Source organism: Fundulus heteroclitus, chromosome 13 (genome assembly GCF_011125445.2).
Source record: "Fundulus heteroclitus isolate FHET01 chromosome 13, MU-UCD_Fhet_4.1, whole genome shotgun sequence".
Classification (NCBI taxonomy): Eukaryota; Metazoa; Chordata; class Actinopteri; order Cyprinodontiformes; family Fundulidae; genus Fundulus; species Fundulus heteroclitus.
This window is the reverse complement of record NC_046373.1, coordinates 11,156,417-11,180,048: the sequence shown is the minus strand read 5'-3', so window position 1 is coordinate 11,180,048 and position 23,632 is coordinate 11,156,417. Positions and strand designations below refer to the sequence as shown.

At 44.8% G+C, this 23,632-nt stretch overlaps 1 protein-coding gene across 4 annotated transcripts in view; it reads left to right on the top strand.

Moving 5' to 3' along the window:
• Positions 1-8,052: 8,052 nt before the first annotated feature.
• fam126a (family with sequence similarity 126 member A) overlaps positions 8,053-23,632 on the top strand; it is a 31,000-nt gene continuing 15,420 nt past the window's right edge. Inside the window, exons 1-2 of one of the 4 annotated variants that reach the window (XM_012878904.3) lie at positions 8,053-8,229; positions 22,904-22,985. In XM_012878904.3, coding sequence (XP_012734358.2) covers positions 22,935-22,985 — 51 coding nt within the window. In that variant the 5' untranslated portion in view covers positions 8,053-8,229; positions 22,904-22,934. Of the gene's footprint in view, positions 8,230-11,526; positions 11,611-22,903; positions 22,986-23,632 lie in introns of those variants that run through there. The other 3 variants (XM_021324697.2, XM_012878903.3, XM_036145048.1) reach the window with 3 other exon arrangements.

Below are 23,632 nucleotides of genomic sequence, written 5' to 3'. Positions count from 1 at the left end.
AGTCAATTCAGAAAAATGTACTTTATGTTTTCAGACACTCTGAATGCGGTGAATTCTCACCCGATTTCCAGATAAATCAACTGACTGAAACGTCACCCCTTTAGGGGCTACATGGGACCAATTGAATGAAATTAAATTATTGTCTAACTTAATATATAATTTCGATTTTGTATTGAAAGTAAGCAAACTTCCAGAGCTACGTCCCAGGAAGCCTGACTTTTACTCCGCTTATGGGTGCGCAAATAAAAGGATAGGCCTACTAGAAACCAGATCCTGGGGAATTACTTTCCATAAGTAAGATTTTATAATAGATATTCCTCATGCTTTACAGTTACAGTTTTTCTGGCATAAACACAATATGTGCTAATGGGTAGCAGGGATGGAAGCAGAGAAAAGTACATTAAACACCAAAAACAAACAAAATGGTCCTAAATTACTGGATAGACATGATTTGTGGTGGGGGGGATATTATACAGTTTTTGCTATGATTTTGTAATGTATTTGATTCTTAGATGCGTAAGGTTTTTTGTTGATTTATTTCCCCCCAGATTGCGGTTTGTAATATATAATTTTTAAATGCTGTTATGAGCACCTCTGCTCTCACTTGTCTGTATATAGTTTTGCTCCTATGTAGATCAGTGCTGTTGTCTGTAGATCGGTGTCTGTGTACATAGCCTATACATACAGTATATATATATATATATATATATATATATATATATATATATATATATATATATATGTCAGGATTCTCTGTGCTGCTCTACTCTAACTCTATTCCACAGGTGTGTCTGGTTGGCTGAGGAGGCGTGGCCCTCACCTGCAGCTCGTTGCAGGCGGCTTCCTCTGGCTTCTTAAGCAGAGCGCTGACAGATGGAAGACGCCAGAGCCTTAACCAGTCGTGGTACGACGTGGCCTCTGTCCCTACGCTCGGACACCAGCTTGTGAGTTTTTTGCTCTTCGTTTTTTGACTAATTTTTGGATCTCTGTTTGCCTCAGATTTTTGTGCTTGGATGCACTCACCCGTCTTGACGTCTCGTTCCGAAGAAACAGACCAGCAGAACCGCCTGCTCAGATTTTGCTCTGGCGCTCCCCTCTTACTTCCTGGATGTTACCCAGCGAGGCCTGAGTTCCCCTCTCCCGGTTCCTGCTGGTTCTGCATTCACTCTGGTCAATCCATCTGTCAACCGTTGCCGACGAGGTTCGCTCAGGATCCCTCGCCAGTTACATCAGCCGTCCTCAGCCACCAGCCGCCTACCTCCAGCTGAGTAGAATCATAGAGTATTCCCGACGCTACTTCTTCCCGGTTAGGTCCGCCCGGCTAAATGGTAAGCAGCGCACTTCTAGCAATTCCCCTGGTTCAACTTTCAGAGTTTCTGACTTCCTCTCTCTTACAGACTCGCCAGCCTTGACGTTCTGATCCAGCCGACTCACCCGTAGTCCCGTCCTTAGATCTGCCTGTTTCTTATAATAAACATCTTAAAACTGTGTTTTGCCTCCCGATCGTATCTGCATGTGGACTCGTCACCTGAAAACCATGACAGAAGAAGGCTCTGGCCACCAAAGTCCAGCGGATACGTTCGGGCGGCAGTTAGCCGCACAGCAAGAACAGATGCAGTCGCTAGGTTTAGCCGTAAATTCAACACAGGAGCAGCTTCATAGATTAGCCGCTCAGTTTAGCCAGCTCATGGACACAGTTACTTCCGCGATGACGTCGCCTGTCACTCAAGACACTAGCACCCCGCCTCCCGTCGCTCCGAGCACTGATAATCAGCTTTGGGCTCCGCCACTTGAGAGCGCGTCACCTAGTCCGGAGAAGTTCTCTGGTGACCATGGGAGTTGCGGAGGTTTCCTTTTCCAGTGTAAACTGGTGTTTAACCGATCCCCCCAGACTTTCGCCTCAGATGAGGTTAAGATATCTTATGTACTACGACTCCTAACAGGTAAAGCACTTAGTTGGGCTGAGGCTCGATTCCCTGATTGTCAGTCATTCGGGGTTACTTTTCAGGAATTCGTTACCGAGTTTAAGACTATTTTTTCGCCCGAGTTAGATTCGGCTCATCAGTCTCGTCATCTCCTTACGTTAAAACAGCGCGGTCGACGCGTATCTGACTTCTCAGTGGAGTTTCGTACGGTTGCCGCAGCGGCGGATTGGCAACCCAGACCGTTAAAGGCAGTATTTTTTCAGGCTCTTGATGAGTCCCTTAAGGATGAATTAGCCCGGGTGGAGGAACCCGGGGATTTTGAGGATTTTGTGGCGCTAGCCATCCGGTTGGATACCCGGCTACGTAGTCGGAGCCGAGTTAGACAGAACCAAGTCATGCGATCATCCACCCCTTCCACGCTCACCCATAGGGAACCGCGGTCCGCTCCATCACCTCCTGAACCCATGCAGTTGGGCCAGGTTGGTTTAACCAATAAGGAGCGTCAACAGCGTTTCGCGGGCAACTTATGTCTATACTGTGGGGGGGAAGGTCATTTCCTTAAGGATTGTCCGGTTCGGCCAAAAGATCCAGTCCACCGTTCGTAACGGGGAGAACGGTGGACGTTAATAGTTCTAGCCCCCGAGTAGTAACTAAGGCGCCATCTCTTTCTCGCTTACATTTACCCGTGACGTTAATGTTCGATCAGGATACTTTCGATGTCTCGGCTCTAGTTGATTCCGGTTCGGACTTCAACCTAATTGACCAAACCGTAGTGGATCAGCTTCGGGTGCCGGTCGAACCTTTACCCGAGCCTCTCCGGGTGTCGTCCTTGGATGGGCAGAGTTTAACCTTAATCACCCATCGCACTCGACCTCTAGTAGTGATAGTTTCGGGTAACCACCGGGAACAACTTTCGTTTTTTGTGTTCCCTGTAAAGCGTTCACCCGTTGTTTTGGGTTTAGCCTGGTTAAGTGTCCACAACCCGCAGTTTAACTGGGCCGAGTCCCGATTAGAATCTTGGTCTCCAGCTTGTCATTCTCGTTGCTTACAGTCCGCTCGCCCTGTATCTGTTACCCCTTCCCCTGAGACAGAGTCTGGGGACGTTCTTGACCTATCGCTAGTTCCGGAGGAATACCACGATCTTCAAAAGGTATTCAGTAAGACTCAGGCTTGTTCACTTCCCCCACATCGCCCTTACGATTGCGCCATTGACCTTTTGCCTGGGGCTCCACTACCGGTGAGTCGGCTCTACAACATCTCCAGGTCAGAACGTCAAGCGCTCGAGAAGTATATAGGGGAGTCTCTAGCTACGGGGTTAATCCGTCCTTCATCCTCCCCATTGGGTGCGGGGTTTTTTTTTGTTGGTAAGAAGGATGGAACCCTTCGACCCTGTATCGATTATCGAGGGCTTAACCAAATAACCGTTAAGAACAAGTACCCGCTCCCTCTATTATCCTCAGCCCTCGAACCGGTCCAGAATGCTAAGATCTTCACTAAACTTGATCTGCGCAACGCTTATCATTTGGTTCGGGTGAGACAGGGGGATGAGTGGAAGACGGCCTTTAAGACCCCGCTAGGTCACTTTGAATACTTAGTCATGCCTTTTGGCTTGTGCAATGCCCCAGCAGTTTTTCAAGCATTAGTGAACGATGTCCTTCGGGATTTTCTGAATGTTTTTGTTTTCGTTTATCTTGACGATATCCTGATTTACTCTCGTGACCTAGAACAACATAAACAACACGTCCGTCTTGTTCTCCAGCGATTATTAGAGAATCGCTTATTTGTTAAGGCCGAGAAGTGTGATTTTCACCAGTCTTCTGTTTCCTTTCTTGGTCTGATTTTAGAGGGTGGACAGGTGAAGTCTGATCCAGAAAAGATAAGGGCAGTGGTGGAATGGCCTGTTCCTGAGTCGCGCAAACAGCTCCAACGCTTTCTTGGTTTCGCTAACTTCTATCGACGCTTTATCAGGAACTATAGTCAGGTAGCATCTCCTTTACATGCTCTCACTTCCCCCAAAATACCTTATGTCTGGAGTCCAGAGGCCGAGGAGGCTTTCAGTAAACTTAAGGCCCGTTTTTCCCAGGCTCCCATACTAGTTCACCCCGACCCAGCTAAACAGTTTATCTTAGAGATTGATGCCTCTAATACCGGGGTGGGAGCGGTTTTGTCCCAACAGTCGGAGGTAGACTGTAAGTTGCACCCTTGTGCGTTCTTCTCCCGTCGGTTATCACCAGCTGAGCAGAACTATGATGTAGGTGATCGTGAGCTACTAGCTATTAAACTAGCGTTGGAGGAGTGGCGGCACTGGTTAGAGGGATCCGAGCAGCCCATCATAATATGGACAGATCACAAGAACCTCTCCTATCTGCAGTCAGCCCGTCGACTCAACTCTAGACAGGCCCGTTGGTCTTTGTTTTTCTCTCGATTCAACCTCACCATCACCTACAGACCCGGCTCCAGAAATGTCAAGCCTGATGCACTGTCCCGTCTGTTTATATCTTCTGAACAAGAGAGGGAGCCGGAACCGATTCTTCCTCCCACCTGTACGGTTGGAGCACTGCATTGGGATCTGGAGGACAGAATCAGACAGGCCCAACTCTTAGACCCGGACCCAGGTACAGGGCCACCTGGGCTTAAGTACGTTCCCCAGTCTGTTCGTCCTGAGGTTCTACGTTGGAGTCATGACACGAAGTTTTCCGCCCATCCGGGCATTTTTAGAACCCAGTCCCAGGTCTCCCGGCGATTCTGGTGGCCTTCATGGACGAAGGATGTTCGAGAATATGTTCTCGCCTGCCCCGTTTGCGCCCAGAATAAGTCTTCTACACAGCCACCTTCCGGTTTGTTAAATCCTCTTCCCATCCCCAGACGTCCATGGTCCCACATAGCGATTGATTTCGTTACCGGTCTCCCATTGTCCCAAGGTATGTCAACTATTCTGACGGTAGTTGATCGGTTTTCTAAGTCCTGTCATCTTATTCCCATCCGCAAATTACCCAACGCACTCCAGACAGCTCAGCTTCTTATCAGACATGTGTTCAGACTCCACGGCATCCCTGTTGATATCCTCTCTGACCGGGGTCCTCAGTTTATCTCCCAGGTCTGGCGGCACTTTTGCTCTGCTCTGGGTGCCCGTTATACACTCACCTCTGGATATCATCCTCAGACTAATGGCCAAACTGAACGCATGAACCAGCAACTAGAAACCACTCTCCGCTGCCTTACGTCATCTTCACCCTCCGACTGGAACAAGTTTTTGCCCTGGGTGGAGTATGCCCTTAATTCACACATCACCTCAGCTACTGGACGTTCACCTTTTGAGGTTGCTTTGGGATATCAGCCTCCACTTCTACCCACAGAGGAACTCAGGATTCCCTTCACATCCGTAAACGACTACATTGCTCGCTGCCAGGACATCTGGAGATCAACCATCACTGCCCTCACTCGCACCGCAGAGCGGAGCAAGAGGTTTGCCGACCAGCACCGCCGACCAGCTCCTCAGTATCGCCCCGGTCAGAAGGTTTGGTTATCTTCCAGAGACGTTTTGTCCAATCCATCCGCTAAAAAGCTTGCTCCCCGGTTCACTGGTCCCTATGAGATAGAGACAGTGATTAACCCGAGCACTGTCCGTTTACGTTTGCCCCCTCACTCCCGAGTACACCCTACTTTTCATGTGTCCCAGATTAAGCCCGTTTTGGACAGCAACTTGTGCCCTCCTTCCGGACCCCCTCCACCCTCCCAGGACAGTCAGAACCCTCGGGTTCTCAGGGTTGTGGATGCCCGTCGGCGAGGTAGGGGTCACCAATACCTCGTCGACTGGGAGGGTCGTAGCTCTGAGGAGCGCTCGTGGGTTTCTGCAGCTACTATTTTGGATAAGGACTTGATTTCAGATTTTTGGGCTACTCAGCCCAGCACCTCTTCGTCTGGGCCGCCAGGAGGCGGCCGTTGAGGGGGGGGTAGTGTCAGGATTCTCTGTGCTGCTCTACTCTAACTCTATTCCACAGGTGTGTCTGGTTGGCTGAGGAGGCGTGGCCCTCACCTGCAGCTCGTTGCAGGCGGCTTCCTCTGGCTTCTTAAGCAGAGCGCTGACAGATGGAAGACGCCAGAGCCTTAACCAGTCGTGGTACGACGTGGCCTCTGTCCCTACGCTCGGACACCAGCTTGTGAGTTTTTTGCTCTTCGTTTTTTGACTAATTTTTGGATCTCTGTTTGCCTCAGATTTTTGTGCTTGGATGCACTCACCCGTCTTGACGTCTCGTTCCGAAGAAACAGACCAGCAGAACCGCCTGCTCAGATTTTGCTCTGGCGCTCCCCTCTTACTTCCTGGATGTTACCCAGCGAGGCCTGAGTTCCCCTCTCCCGGTTCCTGCTGGTTCTGCATTCACTCTGGTCAATCCATCTGTCAACCGTTGCCGACGAGGTTCGCTCAGGATCCCTCGCCAGTTACATCAGCCGTCCTCAGCCACCAGCCGCCTACCTCCAGCTGAGTAGAATCATAGAGTATTCCCGACGCTACTTCTTCCCGGTTAGGTCCGCCCGGCTAAATGGTAAGCAGCGCACTTCTAGCAATTCCCCTGGTTCAACTTTCAGAGTTTCTGACTTCCTCTCTCTTACAGACTCGCCAGCCTTGACGTTCTGATCCAGCCGACTCACCCGTAGTCCCGTCCTTAGATCTGCCTGTTTCTTATAATAAACATCTTAAAACTGTGTTTTGCCTCCCGATCGTATCTGCATGTGGACTCGTCACCTGAAAACCATGACAATATATATATATATATATATATAGGAAGAAAGAGAGAGAAATTTATGTGTGTATAAATTGTGTGTGTATATTAGATTAATATATAACTGCAAAATATGTAAGTGCATGTACATTTTTCATCCAGTTTGACTTCAATTTAAATAGTTTTGGTTCTGAATAAATATATGTAATCTGTCTGAAATGTCACGAGCGTTGTGAACATATGATTAAAATGAGATCTGAGCTGCCTCCTATTCATTTTGACAGCAGATGTCTGATCTGTGGTCTGACCCAAGATGGCCGCCATGTAGGCACGTCGGCCCAGCGGCCGGCAGCGTACAATGGGGCGTCTACGTATATGATGTCTATGTTTTGGACCACTTCTATTTTATGTCTTGTAGACCTGCCGTTGTTTAATATGACTGAGCACATGTAATGGTATAAACTAACAGTGGGGGGCAGCAGAGAGTCACATTGGTGTTCTTTGTCACATTTTATAGACTTCTTTGACGGAACCTGTCGTACAGAGACAAACATTGTTTTTAAAATCCTGTTATTTTACAATAAATAAGCAGCTATTTCTGGTTTCGTGCCTCCCCCCCCCCCCCCCATAAGCACTGATAAACGTGTTTTTAAAACGTTTAGCTACTGAAACAAGGACTAAATATGACATTTTGGGTGTTTTGTTTGTTGGAGACAATCAGAGAGAGCAGATTTGCAGATTACCCACAGAAGCCTTTTTGTTTGTATTAACTGATTAAAAATCACAGATTTGCAATTGTTATCAAAATTAAAGCAAAAAAAAAAAAAAAAAAAAAAACGCACGGCCATCGCGATGATTAATCATAGAAAATCCATGGTGCTGTAAATTCTCGCCAAATGCCCTTGTATTGTGCAGCTACTATAAAAAAGCACAGCAACGGTTTTGCTTTAAGATCAGATGAATCTGTTGTCAAATATGACATAATTATGGAAATGATGTTGAGGCTGGGAATGTCTTTAAGAAAATGATTAAAATTACAATAAAAAATAAGCAACGAAAATATTTATATTTATTTGATATAACTATATTTGCCATTTCCTGTACAACAAAGAGTTTTAGATCAAAACCACTTAATTTTACAGTTTAATAACTAACTACTCGTGGCTTTAAATAGTTTAATATTAATATATTGCGTACTATTTAAAAAAAATATCTGTGATTAATATCTTGCATATTTGACAAATCACTTTGCAGTCAAAGAGCAGAGAATGACATCGACAACCGAACTTGATCGTGGAAATGATCACCTTGCGGCCCATGGACCGTTTTGATTGAACGCCGTATTTAGAGGCGTGGTTACAGTTGAGCCGCTGCTCTCTGATTGGCTAACACATGCGTCACTCAGCGGAGTTTGCGTCTTCCCTGTTGGTGGTAGTCCGACCGGAGAAAGTAACGAAGATGGAAGGAGCTGGCGGTGTTGAATTATTAAGGAGATTTATGGACTAGCGAAGGGTCAGCCTCTTACTGAAATCTTTGGAGCGACGAAGGACATTAACACCGGGAACCTGACGGATAGCATGCCCGTAAGTGCGGAGTTAACTTTGTGAATATCACTCGGCGCGGCGCCGTGTCCGAGCTAGCCGAGCTGCTAATGTGGACGCAGCAGCCGGGAGGGGGTGACAGCTCGAAGTCACTCGGTAAGCCGTGACAGCGAGTCGGCGGCGGCGGAGGATTAATTTACACTCTCTGGGAAGACGCCGCCTAAGAAACACAATATGAACGGCGACAAGCGTTGCTCTTATTTAATACTAGTCGAAAAAAATAAAATAAAATGTGTTGACGAAGTGCACTTTCTAGCCGTTTGGTTAGAGGTTAATAACAAACTAGACAGCAGTAAACTAAACCGAACAGTTAGCATCGTTGAAGATCAACTAAAAAGTAATGGATAAGCTGCTGGCTACGTTTTTTTTATCCCCTTATTTTGCGAATTTTCTTCCACAGGACTTGAGTCTGTTTGAAGAGTCAGACTTTGTACTTGACTGATTAGCTATAGGTGGGTGGGTGGGTGTGGGCTTATTAGAGTCTTCAGGTGATTTATTTATTTTTTTTCCTGCCTGATCGTGTGGGAAGAGAAACAGCAGATCGGCATGTTGGATAAACTAGCGTTGTTAGCATGTTTCTAACAGCTGTCATGTGACGTAGCTTTCCCCTAGTCTGCCTGTTCAGGGATTTCCCGTACATGCAGGAATGACACCAAGTGTCACCCCGCCAACCCTCGGCTGTTCTTCACAATAACAAGAACGAGCGAATCCAGTTTATTTCAATGGCACCAAACTGCAGCAGACGTCATGTCATGGCACGTCGCAAACAGGCCCACATGCATTTAATCAATCAAGTTCGCTCCAGCCAGATGATTTGATGTCACGATCATATCCTTTTTGCATCTAATCATCTAATCAGAACTGGATTTGTGGCCCCAGTTCCACTTTATACTATTTATAAAAAAAACAAAAAAAAAAACAGAGACCTGGTTACTTATTTCTCAAAAGAAGTTCAGCATTTCACTGTGAAGTTGGGAACAAGATTAATCATTATAAACTATATTTATTTTTCTGTGCATAGTAATGGTCACATCTATCCTGAATAGATTTCAGCTTTAATTTGAAAGAGGAAAAAAAACAACAAAAAAACAAAGTTAGCGCTACCGCTAGCTCACTGTTAACCAGAGGAGTGTCCAACACAGTTTACCATGTAACCCCTGGGCTGGTTGCGTCTGAGCGACAACATGACAGCGACAATGGATGGAGAGTAGAAGGAGAAAATGTGGGAGTGAGAACAGTGGTCAGCAACTTTTTAATGGCTGAGGGAAATCAAGGACTCTCACACTGAAAGGTTGTCAAAGCAAAGTTTTAAGCCCCGTCTTATAGATGGACTTTACTCTTAGATATTCCAAGCGCCAGTAAAGCTGATATCCTGGAGCGAAGTGCTCTGTTGGGAACATATGGAACAATCCGATCTCTAAAATAGGTTCGGAGTTTCAGGGCGTCGTGTTTAAGAAGAATCATTTAAGTAGAATTTTAGTTTAAACTGGGTGGCAAGCGAAGCTAAAATCAGACATATATGTGATCTCTCCTTTAACGCTGGTCAGCACTCTCGCTGCAGCCCTGTAGATCAGTTGATGGCTTGTACAGATTAAATTGGAGGTTTGCTTATGATTAAAAAAAAATCACAATAGTCAAGCCGTAAAATATACATTGCACGAATGAGACATTTCTGCAGACAAGAGTTTCTCTGAGGTTTTCTCCAAAGGCCGCCGTCTTCTGTCCTTTGCGTGTACCGTATCTTTGAGTTTGACGTTGGGTGTTGCCTTTGGTCAAGGAGGCGACTTGTACGGCGTTAACTCTCTGAAGGAATGTGTGCGTTTTAAAGTCCATGGCTGCTGGGGTCTCAGGCCTCTTAATGCTTTTTGACAGCAAAGTCCTAAGGTGACGGAGCTGGAAGGTTGTGCCGGCATGAACCTTAGGCAGAAGGTTAATGAAACGTCCTCTCAAACCGAGCACTTCTCGCATTTGCTCCATGTTCTGCGTGCACAGGTGGCCCAGAGAGACTGATTTTGTCAGTAAAACGTCACTAATTGTATAGATTGTGATTAACACTGCTCTTTTTTTTTTTTTCCACCCCCTCCGCAATATTCCCTGGTCTCATTACGCTTTAGCATCTTGCTTATGAAAGTCAAGGCATCCCGGGGAAAGGGTAGCGGACGTCCATCCTGTCCAAACGACCAAATATGTTATCGGCAAGCCGAGCTTCAGTGCTTGGATGTTCAAACATTGTCTCCAGAAATATTGCATCCAAGAAGTCCCTCGCAAGTTCGACACTATGGTCAGTGCAGCTGTATTTTCAGCCCTGTGACCCTGCAGGCATCTTAAGAGCATTTCAATTTAGGTTCCATTTGGCACGTTAGGCGAGTTATCAAACTGCGACGGGCGAGCGGAGGAAAGCTTCAGGAGCTGTCCCTCACGGTCCTCCAGGCCGCGGGAAGACAGAATGGAAGGGATGGAGATGCATCGCTGGCTCTGAGGCAAAGCAGAAGAGAGCGTGGGCCGCTGCACGAGGATTCCTCTGTGTCCCTCAGCAGCGAAGCGGCACACAGGCACAAGCCACAGAGCGTTGCCGTGTTCGCCGCCGCCGGCTTTCTGTCACGCATTAGCGGTTTGTAGAGGAGAACAAAAAGAGACGCGCTGCCCCGGCTCCTCCGAACTTAAAGCTACCTGCTGTTGTGAAAGACCTCATGGGAGGGGGAGGGGGGGTGAGCAAGGTAGGAGGCAGTGATTCAGCGAGGTTGTCCGCAGGTGCCTCCATAGTCCAAACAAACAAGATCTGAATAGACGGAGGCAAAAGAGAGGCGTTGCGATGTCAAAATAAAGCTCTTTTCGGCTCTCAGCGGAGCAGGACGGGTGAGAAAAGGGAGGCTGAGGCGTGTACGAGCAGAGCAACGCCGTTGTGGTCACACCCTGACTAAAAAAATCAACTTTGCAATAAGCGGTGCAAGTTGCTAAGACTTTCGATCGAGTTATATTCTATCGGAGTGGCAGGTTTCAAATTGGAGGTGTTGATTTTTTTTGCGCGTCTAAAGATGCAAGTCATGTTTCATTTAACTCTGAAGGTTTTCCGCTCGTCGGAGTCACTGTGACTGTCTCACGCCGACCAGCAGACGAATGCAGCTGCAGCCTGTACCACAGGAAAAGGCAGCCGGGGCGGCTCGGCGGCTCGCAAAAACCACCCAGTTCGTCATTCTTCCCTCCCTTTAAGCCTTCCTTCTTACTGGTCCCGTCTCTTCCCCAAAACAAGAAGAAGGAACCTACGCTGTGTAATAGGAAATGAGGCAATCAGAGGGGAGGGTGGGTGTAAACGAGAGTGGAACGTCCTTCCAAATCATTCTCACCGCTGGCTTTCAGAGGCAGGTATGTTTGGCTTTGCTGCTGGGCTGCACAGTTTTCATTAGATTTTTTATTTTATTTTAATTTGTTTATTTTTTTTTTTATCGTCTGTAATTCTCCATATGAGGTCTATAGCGGAGGATCTCGTTTCAGCTTCCCCAGAACGTGCGATCACAACAACAGGGATTAGGAATGTAAACTTACAGGAGACTCGCTCTGGAAGGAGGTCTCCAGGAGGAGTTGGAAGTAAGCTGATTTAGGCCGGGGCAGCACGCGGCGCCTGCTGGCGTGTCAGAGTTTAAGTCTGTGGTGTAGGTGGAAGTTCAGAGGGAGCGAGCTGTCGGCTTCAGCGAGCTCACAGGAACAGGTTTTCGTTGAAGCCGGGCAAGCTGAGCAAACGCGTTTTTGCCGGCACACTTCCTTCTGCATGGACGCACGAGACGATCTCCTTTCACCCCGTGGCAAGTCGCTGATTTCAGCAGAACTTTGCCTTTCAGTTGCAAAACTCAGGGATCTTTTGGGGTTTTTCTGGGTCTTAGGGAGGTGTGTGCCTCGGCGGTCCTTCTGGTTTCGGTTCTCAGAGGCTGCAAGGCCAGCCGGCACAGATGGAAACCTAATGAACTCTTTTCTCTAGTCTCTCACTCCTATTGAGTTATCCACCTCTTGAGTAGTTCAACACACCAGCCTTTCATTTTGCTTCGAGCACCAGGAAATGTCGGTGCAACAGCAGAGCTGGGAGGTCGACGTTTGTGGTGCCGTCTACATTTTCAGGTTTACCCACAGCTGCTTGAAAAGGGAAATATCAGGTTTTTCGTCAACAACTACATCACTGTTGGGGGGGGGGAAGTCTACTGGTCTGTAACAGATCTTATATGCAGGGTGTCAGGTCGATACCTATGTCCAGTTCTTCTTATAGGTCCGCCCTGCCAGTTCGCTCGATAGAGATGCTAAACACGAATATGACGAAGTTGAGAAAAGGGAGGAATTTCAAGGTGAAATTCATAAAGGTGATCATATATGAAGAATTTGCTTTCTGCACGTTTTTTGTACCTCCCATTTGGGTCTGTGCCGCTTCTAGAAAGAGTTCGAGCGCTAAAAGATTGGCAAGAACTGTTTTGTTGGTGTCTAAAAAAACGAGACGTTTCAAAAACCTCCCGATTTTTGCGTCACAGTCGGCAGGAGCTGTTGCCTCGCCTGGTAACCCAAGCAGAGCTCCTCCCACTTAACTTTTAGAAGAAGAGTGAGTTTACTGGGGTACGCGCTGCTCAATGGCACAACGGAAAAGACAAATACGTCGTTATCGGCTGCTATAAGCAACATGTGGCCGTCCACATTCTCCCCGTCACAGAGAACATAATACCCTGTGTAAGTACTTCATGATTTCGCTTGTGTGTTTATTAATTGCTGATCTGTCATTTAACACAAGCTAACGCCGATAGCCTCGGGTTACCCCGGCAAATCTCCAGAGAAAGTCCCAGTTTGAGACCTGTTCACGGCAAAAGCTGTCCCCGGACGTGCCACTGATCGTAGTGTTTGATGAATGATTGAAAAATGTTGTGTGTGGAGTGTTTTTACGGTATCTGGATAGACGGAACGAGTTAGCATGTAGCACGTAGCATCTTTGACGGTAGCTATCCGTGCTGCTGGGGGAGGGCCGAGTGGCGGACCCCTTTAAAACACATGAAATATAAGAACAGAGCGTGAATTTATCACCACCGATGGAGAACTGTCCTGTGATATTATGGTATGTGTGAATTTTCTTCCCACTGTCGCTTCATGCTTGCTCAGTATGAGGGATTGCAGCAAAGCCATGTACAATGCAGACGACTCTTCCTGTGGCTCTACGCTTCTCCAGGAGTGAATGCTGCTTGTCGGGACTTTGACGCAATCAACTGGTTTCCTTATATAGGACATTTTTTGACCAATCTGTATAATCTGACCCAATCTGTATAATATGATTGAACTTGACTTTGTAAAGTGCCTTGAGATGACATGTTTCATGATTTGGCGCTATATAAATAAAATTGAATTGAATTAATTAATTTAGCTTTGACCGGGCTGATCCTTGCTGGTTGTGCCTCTGCTGGCATCCGTTTGCATAAAGTACGAGTGAAAACGTTGACTTGGGTGGGGGCGTGGCCAACTACTGCTTATTTGCATAAAATAATTTTTGAAAGGAGCTCAAAATAGGCGAAACTAGGGAGGCGAAATCTCATTTTCTGCTAATGATTAAAAAAAAATGTAGGCAACATGTTTAGTGTGGCCCATAGACCTAATAGGTCAACCTTAACCTTTTATCTGATTTGTGTCCAAACATGCGCAAAAAGTTTGACTCATCTATAGACCACAAGGGCACAGTTCTTAGTTTCGATGCATTTGATAAATAACACAGATAAAGAGAAAATCTAGCTGATCTCTACCCTATCCTGCATCTCTGGATTTAATACATGTAGGCAAACTTAGAACCTGAAGAACTGAAAAGGGATTTTTTTTTTGCCAAACTTATTTCATTTATATCCAGTAGAGCTTGTTGAAGTGGCTGATAAGGGCTCACTTCTCTTAATTCTGCTTTACATCCATTTAGCATTGATTTCTCTGTTCATCTAATTGGCATCCGCTTTATTAAGTCTCCCGCGCTGCCTGCCAGCGCTTCCCTTTCATTCGCCTCTTATCTACTTATTCATACCTCGAACAAGGTCTTGCTTCTGCATCTCAAGTGTGCTCAGCTGTTAATTGTGCGCGTTAGCTGGTCGCCGCGCCTGAGTCACGCAGAAATGAACCCGCCGGCTGTTGTCTGACTTGTTCAAGGGTGCTCTCCCAATAATACACCGGCCTCTGTCACAATTCCTTCAGCAGACGAAGACGAGAATGTGCCTAAAAACGTCTTTACACGCAGCAGTTCTTGTGTGTTTAGGGTTTTTGTTTTCCTCCACAAGATGTTTTGCATCAGAAGAGGCTCAGAAATCTCACACTGCAGGTGTCGTTTGTCATTAAAACAGATTTTTAGCTTTGAATCAGGACCTAGTTCCATTTTAGCTAAATTGTTCTTCCTTTAGGAGGGGGTCTGTTTAGTCGAGCTGCTCAGATGTACCATGCAAGGTTCATGTTCAAAAGCTAAAAGTGCATTTTCCATTTAATGATTAAATGCGTTTCTTTTTTTTTATATTCACTTGGTTGTAAGAGCTGTTGGTAAAACAGCCACAGGTATAATGAATAGCAGGGAGGATGGTTGAGTTCCTGTATCAGCTTCGGTAAGCTTTCAGGTGCGTCCAGCTTGTCTTTTTGTTTTTAACATGGTCCCCCAACTGAAGGAATTGACCTGAAAGGATGTTAAGTAGCAGCTGGGAAAATGGCCTCGTCAAATTCTTTTAACGCTAAGGTTTATTTTTCTAAATTTTCTTTTATCCATGGCTTTAGAAGTATTAGAACACCCTTTTATTAAAGAAACTAAAATGACTGCGTTCAGCAATTCCTTGCGGCCGTGACATTTAAAGCGGTCCTTAATTTTTTTTTTTTTTAATTAAACCCCATATATCCTGAGATCCATGAGAGTAAATGTGAATGTGATAGGTTTAATTGAAGGAATTTTTTGGCCCTGATAGTGAAGATGTTCGCACCGTGTGAAGGTGCAGGGTATCAGGAAACCAAACTATTGAAATCCACACATTGCCTAAATCTCCTTGACTCTTGTCATTATGATGCTAAGTGTGAAGGAGCCATTCAAACTCTTGAAACCACTCTTGAAAAATTATAGCTATCAAGTTTTAATTTCCAAACGGTTCCTTTACTATTTTGACAGCGCACTGTGCACACAGTAACATTACAGCTACAATGTGCAATATTTAGGCCAGAAGAGAACGGCCGCTGGCCTAATAGGGAGTTTGTGCGGCCAAAGCTGCTCTAGCCCACTGAAGCATGGACTCCACCAGACCCTTCAAGGTACGCTGTGGTGTCTGACGTTAAGCTGTAGCAGCAGATCCTCTTACAGGATGTAAGTACATCCCTCACATTTTTTGAAAAGATTATATGAAGTCTTTCCATAAGACACTGACACTTTGATGCAATGTAGAGTAGTTGGTGTGCAGTTTGTATGACAGTGTAAGTTACTCAACACTAATGTTTACACCTACGGCGGCAATAAGAGTGAGTATGCTCCTAAGTGGAACTGTTCCAAAGTTTCCCTAAAGTGGCAGTATTTTGTTTTGCCACCAGTATTTTCCTTTTTGTCATGAAGTTCCCTAGAGCTTCACAGGTTGCCTCCACTGCTGAGACTTTGCAACACTATGGAGTCAGATGACAGCAGGGAGGAGAAATGGCTAATTGGGCACAATTTGGATGGAGGATTGCCCGGGTCGGCTAATCACCAGTCTGCTTTTAAGAGGCACGGCCTGAAAGTGTTTTTGGTTTTTTGTTTTTTCCCCCATAGTTAGATGCAGAGAGTTATGGCTGCTATTTGCAGGAGACTTAGCACTGCTATTGTTTGGATTCTGGGGGTGTTTAAAAAGAACTAGGGCTGGGCGATAAACGATTTATTTGATTAATTTGAATTTGCAATTTTTAAAGATTAAATTTTTGGGAAATCTGGATTTTATTTAGCAAATGTATTCATTGGGTGTCCATGCAGAGAGCATGCAGTGTATGTGTAGGACGATTTGTTGTCAAATTTTGTAAAGATGACTGGTCACAATATTGATTTACTTTTTTTGTAAGTTAGTTCAGAGTTACACGAGCCTGTTCTTAGCTCATTGTGTAAAACCACTAGCAGCCAACATTTTAGTTATATTTTTATTGTTTACAAAGGCAGGGTATCGGGGTACCTATCACAGGTTGTATCTAGATGCACTTTGAATTCAGGTCAACTCCCAGACGAAATGCTTGAAATAAAGTTTTTAAACTAAATGAAATGAAAAGGAGGAGAACAAAAATCGATTAATCGGATTTGGTATGATAAAATCAGAGATTTAATTTTTAAGCCATATCGCCTGGCCCTAAAAAGGGCCGCTGATACACCAGAGCCTCTCTGCAATCCTACACGGGTACGCAGCTATAGGTGATGGATGGATGATTGATTTGTTAGTTTCATAAAAGGACAACATATTAGCTTGGTTTACATAGGAAAGGTAACCATAAATGACTGCTGTTGTGATTAATGTTATTTAGAAAATGCAATTAATATAATAAACTCAACATCAAGGGGGGGGGGGGGGTCAGGAAATAGGTCCTTTAAGCTGTGAGATGAAGGGGCTCAGACGTGTTTGCTCGGCACGTCCCACGGATGCTAGTAATGGATCCAGAAATGGGGAATTTGGAGGCCGGTTCAACATTTCAAAGCTTCTGTTGTGCACCATAAACCGTTCCTTTTTGTTTGTTTGTTTGTTTTTTAAACCGTTCCTGAAAGAGGAAAATGATCCCTCACAGGAGGCCACACCCACCAAATAATCCAAGTTTCTAAAACGGTGTACGGGTCCCGCAGGCTTGCTTAGAGATGTAAAAAAAACACGTGATTTATTCAGAGCAGACTTACTTTTGCCATCGCTCCGTGGTCCAGTTCTGCCAGTTCTGGTGCTCACGTTTCGATTGTTTTGTTTGTCAGCGCTCCCGCCCTGACTGGGTGTAGCGAGGAAGACGCATACATGACGCGTTACAACGCAAAGTGATTTCTGGCTCCGCTTTATCAGAACCAGAATCAACGTCTCCCGGCAACTTAAGCTACATGATCTGGTCTGTTGGAAGGGACCGCACGGGCCAGCTTTCACTCCCAAACATACATCAGCGAGTAGAGTTCACCGGTAGTCTCACCTCGGATCGCTGCGGTTTTTGAGCTGCTCTGACCCGTCTACCCATCACACCTCGACACTTGTATAGTGTTTATTTGTCTTGCATGCAAACATGACCTCTGAGGACAAAATGTTCCCTCGCTGCCTAATAATATATCCCACCCACCACTAGCAGGTGTCGTAATATGGAGATAAGCCGTAATAATCACTTCATCTGTCAGCGGTCATAATGCTAAAACTGATTGGCGTAGTTGTTGTTTCTGCAAAACAAGGTGTTGGAAAATGCAAATTTAAAGTCTTTTTTTATTTTTGTTCATACATTCAGACTTAAATAATGTGTCTAATGCTTTGTCTTAATCTATTTCTTTCTTTCATTTGAATGGCCTGTGTCCGGCTTTGTTACTTTTAACATATGTTTTGTTTTGTTCTTCCCCCCCCTTTGTCCTTGTCGCTGGCTTTGGTTTGCGTCGGTTTCTTCCTGGAGCTTCAGCGGGAAGTAAATCTCACCCAGGTCGGTTGGCGTTGACGGCCAGCTGCTGATTGTCGTCTTTTTCTGGATACGGCTGATTGAAATTACATGCCCCCAGACGTCACCCTGGACAAAGTTAATGGGTTGGAAGTCACTTTGTAGGAGGGAAATTCTTCCTCTCACAAGACTGACTCATCCACAGTTTAATCACAGCCTTTATTAACAGGCATATGCTGGCTTTAGATAACGCCGTTCTCTTTGTTGTCTCTGTCGGTGTGAGAGAAACGGAACAACAGGCTGCTACAAAGGACTTAATTTCTCTAAATGAAGGCTCTTCTGCTTTTTAATTCTTCCTCACTTCATGAGTCACTGGCTGCCCCCCCCCCCCCCCCCTTGTCATTCCTGTCGTTGGTACAGTCCATAAATAGACACCTGGCTGCAGTGGAGGAACCCATGCGGCAGCAGAAACAGGCAAAAACCGAGGAAGATTGGCTTTATGAAGAAATGCAGCCTGAGGCAGGGAGGATGTAGAAATGATGTTTAGAGAGGAACAATGGGAGTAAAGGGAAATGTGGAAAACAAGGGGGAGTAAAGATTTTAGGTTATTACTGTTGTATAAGCTTCAAACTACTGTGTGTTGTTTCTCCGGACTCTTTAATGTGAAAGATTGTTGTTTTACAGTTTGATTATACATGAACTGAAATGAGAAAAATCTGTAAGAAGAGGATTGCATCTGTTGACTTGTTGTTTGACTCGTGGTTGAAAGACTTGCTCCAAAGAATTATGCCATCTCAACCTAAGAGTTTATTTTTTCTTCTTCTTTTTTTTTTATCCATGTGTTCGTATTGAATTACTTTTTTTTATTTCCTCCCACTTGCTTGCCCTATGACTGTATCGCCAGACACACCAAACATGGACTTGGTTTCTGGATTCAGCTTCTAATTTAGCCTTGTGCTTGTTATTGCAAAGCTCAAGATACGACACAGGCACAACACGGCCTCGAACGAAAACGGATAAATCATCCCAGGCACAGAGATGTCCCTGTACTTCGATCTCAGGTCTCCTAGTCTTCTGCTAATGCTTTAGTAAAAGCCTGACAGCTTTTCTTGTTCTGTTATGCCATCGGCATTTAGATTTAACCAACGTTTCCGCCTAAATACCATTTTAGTTTGTGGTGTGTTTAAATTCAACAAGATGCAAGATTAGATGCAACCCAACTTGACATTTAGGTGTATAAAATTCTCATAGTAATAACCCTGAGTAAAGCTGCCACATTTTTGTGATATTCTGGTAGTTATAGTTGAATCTTGAGGGGAAAAAGTAAGGCATGGGTGATCTTGTTGGTCAAGTAAAACTCTATCCTCAAAAGACCTTGGATCCAGAATAAGTCGGGTCTGCTGTTTGTGTACCCGCTGTCTTTAACCCGGTCAACATTAAAGCTAGCCGTCTGTAACCTGGCTGTCTGAGCTCCTGCAGAACATTCCCCAATTAGAGACGGGGTCTCCGATTATGTTGACGGAGCGGTTTTCCTTCCACTGTCCTGAGAGACGATGGGGTTTGAAACTGCACTCCTGCCGTGTGCGCCGGTCCGCTAGACCGAGAGCGGCCTCAGTGTCCTATCGGGCGTCCTCTTCTCCATCATAACGGTCCACGTTAGTCTTTGTCTGGGCGGAGAAAATTTATTCAGGATAAAACAATTGAAACATAGTTTATTTCATTGAGTCTTGCTTTGTTACGATGCTTGAACTGTGTCGGGCCGGAGCAAGCCTAGCTCAAGCCGCAGCGGAGGCTATCAGTGGATCTCAGTGAGTGCTTTGAGCGCTGATAGTCCGGTACCGTGAGATTGTTCTGTTGCATTACATGTTTTCCCTCTCACTAACCGTCATAAAATAGGTCTGCATAGTCCTTAGAAATGTGCTAAACGGTTTCTCTGTAATCCCAGCTGCTAATGCTAAGACGGTAGCCACCTTAGACAGTATATGCGTAGATGCCTCATTACGTGCTGGAGCACATCCTGTGCCGCCGCCATCTTGGATGGGTCTCTCCTAGGCTGGCATAGGAACCGACGGGAGTAAACGCAGCAACTTTTCCCGTATTTTCTGCGGCAGGTTCTGAAGATAAGTTTTTACTTGGCAGAAACCCAGCAGATGTACCATCATTTTATGCTCATTAATTTATCTCTGTATTTCACAAACTAAGACTGATGCGCGTTAAGTACTCTGAAGTTACAGAGTATCATCTCATACAAGAAGCTGTGCAAAACGGTTATTTTTCAAGGGTCTTAAGCTCCAGCCCCATTTGCAAGCAGGGTAGTGTAAGACACTAGAATGACCTGGAAATTTTAAAGAACACTTTTCCAAGTCTTTAAAAAAACTGCGTATGCATTTGTGCATGCAAAAATACAAAGAAATTACCGTTTGTGTGTAGAGAAGGCTCAGGATTGTACATGTGAGAGAGAACAAAATAATTTAAATGAACAATCCAACTTGTTTCTTTATTAAGATCTAAAATGAATTAATTTATTAATATGTAATACTATATTTCTCTTTAAGAGCATAAAACCACGCATACCATGTGTCTGTCTTTGAAGACCATACATTTACGAAATGCGTTGTTTAAACAGCGTATTTCAGCATTAAAATTGTATTATTATTTGTGACAGTGTCCTGTATCATAACCACATCTCTGGCGTTTGTAACCATCCTAACTGTGTGAAAATCGGGTAAAAATTCAGGGACTTATGATTTATTTCAGTTGGGCAAACAGCTTCCTCCTCAGTACACATACATGCACTGAGGTCGCATGAGACCCATCCAAGATGGCGGCCGCATGAAACGTCAGCTCCAATAGGCGGCGCCAGTTAATGGGGTGTCTATCGAAATAATGTGTACGGTAGCCACTGTTGGTGCCACTGTTTACAGCCTGGATCATCCTGTTCCTGTTGTCGCTGCGTTGGCTGTAGCAACCCCCCCCCCTCACTCTCATACACACCAAAATATCTATATCAACGATGCTTAAAGGTACATGTGAGCTTTAGAGCAGTTGCTACATAGCGCCACCGCTGCTATTTTTTGGTTCTCTACCCGAGTTGCTAGTTATGGATGTGGCCTCCTCACATCCGTCTGTTCATCCGCCATCTTGGTAGTCCCTCACTCTGTTCAGTCTCTGGTGGCTAATTAGCAGAACAAAAAGAGAGTCCAAAACGTTATTGAGAAACACTGACTTGAGTGACGTCAGTGTCTATGAAAGGTGCTATGGAAATAAAAGTTGACTTTTTTTTTTTTTGCCTTCTGCTTTGTGGACTGGTTGTTTTTGAACACGAGCCAAATCTTATTCTTAGGGAGGTTTAAAGCTGATTCATTCCTAATTCCTCAATGCAAACCTTCGTTCTTAAGCATACATTATCGTTATCACACTGGACTGTGATATCACTGCATCAATTAATCGGTTTCTGTTTTATTCTTAAAGTTATAGTCCAGCTAAAAAGTTTGTGGAAGCATTTTAACTTGAAGTTAAAGTTCTAATGAAATTCTTGTACATTGGAGAGCAGTTGTTGTTGTTTCAGAACTCCAGAGCGTGAATCTTTTGTCCCATAACGCCACACCTCACCAGCCTGGTATCCACCAACCGTAACCGACAGAGACTGAGAGCCGTTTGCCTGCGACTTCCTGATAATCAGGCGGTTCCCCCGACCCGGTCATTTCTGATTTAAAATGACTAACTTTGTATTTGCACTGATTGACAGTTGCTCATAGCAAAACCAAACGTATTGTTGCACAACGCTACGCTTGCAAAGCCTGCTTAAGTTGGTAGAGTTTTCAATTGCTGGTTATGCAACAGGTAAGGCGGGGGTAGCGCTGTTACGCTGTGCCACACAGAGCCAGCAAAAAAAAACCTCCTGTCCGTCTGGACTTTAAACCAAGAATTTTTACCGATTTTGAAACCAGAACTTTTTAAAACTTTGGTGTGGCTTAATGCAGCTAACCTGCCTGTGCCTGTTATCCTAACGCGCGTTACCCACAGCCACTGTAGTGAAGCTGCAGGCTTTTGTTTTGCTGCTTTATAAACAGTGACTACAGATGACTTCATACGGAAATCCCCTTCATTTGGAGTTGATAACTGCATTATTTTTCTAGCCAGAGGAGCACCTAATCTATTAGGAATATCCTCTCTTAATCTTAATTCTGACCCGTTTATTGAGTTTCAAAGCAGCCAGACGGAGCAGATGTGGATCTCTAGAGAGAGAGACGCCGCTTTGTCATCTTCCTCATCTTCCTCCTGCTCCGTCTTTTTCCTCCACGGCTGACCGTGCTGGTTGTGACGTGTTTGACAGAACCTGCAAGAAGCTTTATTACTGAAAATGACATTTAGGGGGGGGGAAACTCACTTAGTGTAGAGAATCATATTGCAGAGAGAGAGAGCGACAGAGAGAGTGCTTAATGGTTAAGATTGATGCAAACACTATTAGTGCGTTTTGAGCTATTTGGTGCAGAAACAGTAAGTGTCTTGTTCTGTCGCAGCAGAAAACGATGATTTAAGCGGAGATGAAAAGGATTTGTGCCAGATAAAAAGGAATGGACGCAGAACAGAAAGCATGCACTTTATCTATCTCTTTGTCTCTGCTCATAGACGTCCAACCTGTACAGCCTGTTCAGCATGTTTTTTTTGTTTTTTTTGTTTTTTTTTTCCTTTCCCTCATCAGTGCTCAGGCAGTGAAGTCAGCCAGGGTTTTCTGTGTGGGTGATGTTAGATTTACAAGCCTAAGTTGAGAAGGTGCTTGTTGCAGAGGTGTTTGTCTGGAGAGGCATGAGAGGCATGCGAGAGAAAAAGCAGAAGGATGGAGAGACCAGTACTTCTTTGAAGTATCGCAGCCCCCCCTCGGAAGCGTGTACATTCACCGTTTTGCTATTTTTATTTGAGTATTTTTATCAGGATAACGTTGAATAATAGAAGGTTCCAAGAAGCTTTCTCCGTGTACGTGTGTGTGAATCAATACGAACCATATCTGTGGAGCCGGTGTTTTTTTTTTTTTTTTTTTTTTTTTTTTAACAGGTACTTTTGTCTTTCTCAGGTAGAAGCGACCCAATTGCAGATGAGGGAACATGTTGGCTATGGACCAAGGAGTGGTGGAGGAATGGCTGTCAGAATTTAAGGTAAGGAGTGCCAGATCAGAAACGTCCCTCATCTGTATGTGAGACATTTCTGCCGCTTCCTTCTGAGCAGACGGCGTTTATTTCGCTCGCACAAACGGTCACCCCGTGAAGAGCTTCGTTCCCAGAAAATTGCAGCGCTGCCACTCAAACGCAAAGCGCTCAGCAGCACCTGAAGCAGAAGATGGGTTTTAGTGTAAATGGATGGATGAATCTGTTATTGACGACTTTCATTTAATGTAAAGAATGTGTGAGAAAGTTTGTGCATGGTTTCGTGTTATTAATACACTGGAGTGCTAATCACCGTCTGTTTGAACGAGTCGCTTTGAAGCCACCAGCCGCCATATTGGTACTCCCTATTTCCCCTCAGTAACTAGGGAATATGTGCGCTACAGCATTGAATAACGAGGATTTTCTCATGTTCAGGGGGAGCTTAAGACTTTTAAAATGTCAAATGCCATATACTTTTATGTTATGTTCTAAAAATATCTAGTACTGAGAAAGTCATGTGCTAAAATATTTTGCATTTTATTCATTTAAATATATATGTTTAACATTTATAAATGTATAAATAACAATATACAAAAACATATATTTACATACGTGTATACATATATACATATATACATATATACATATACACATACTTA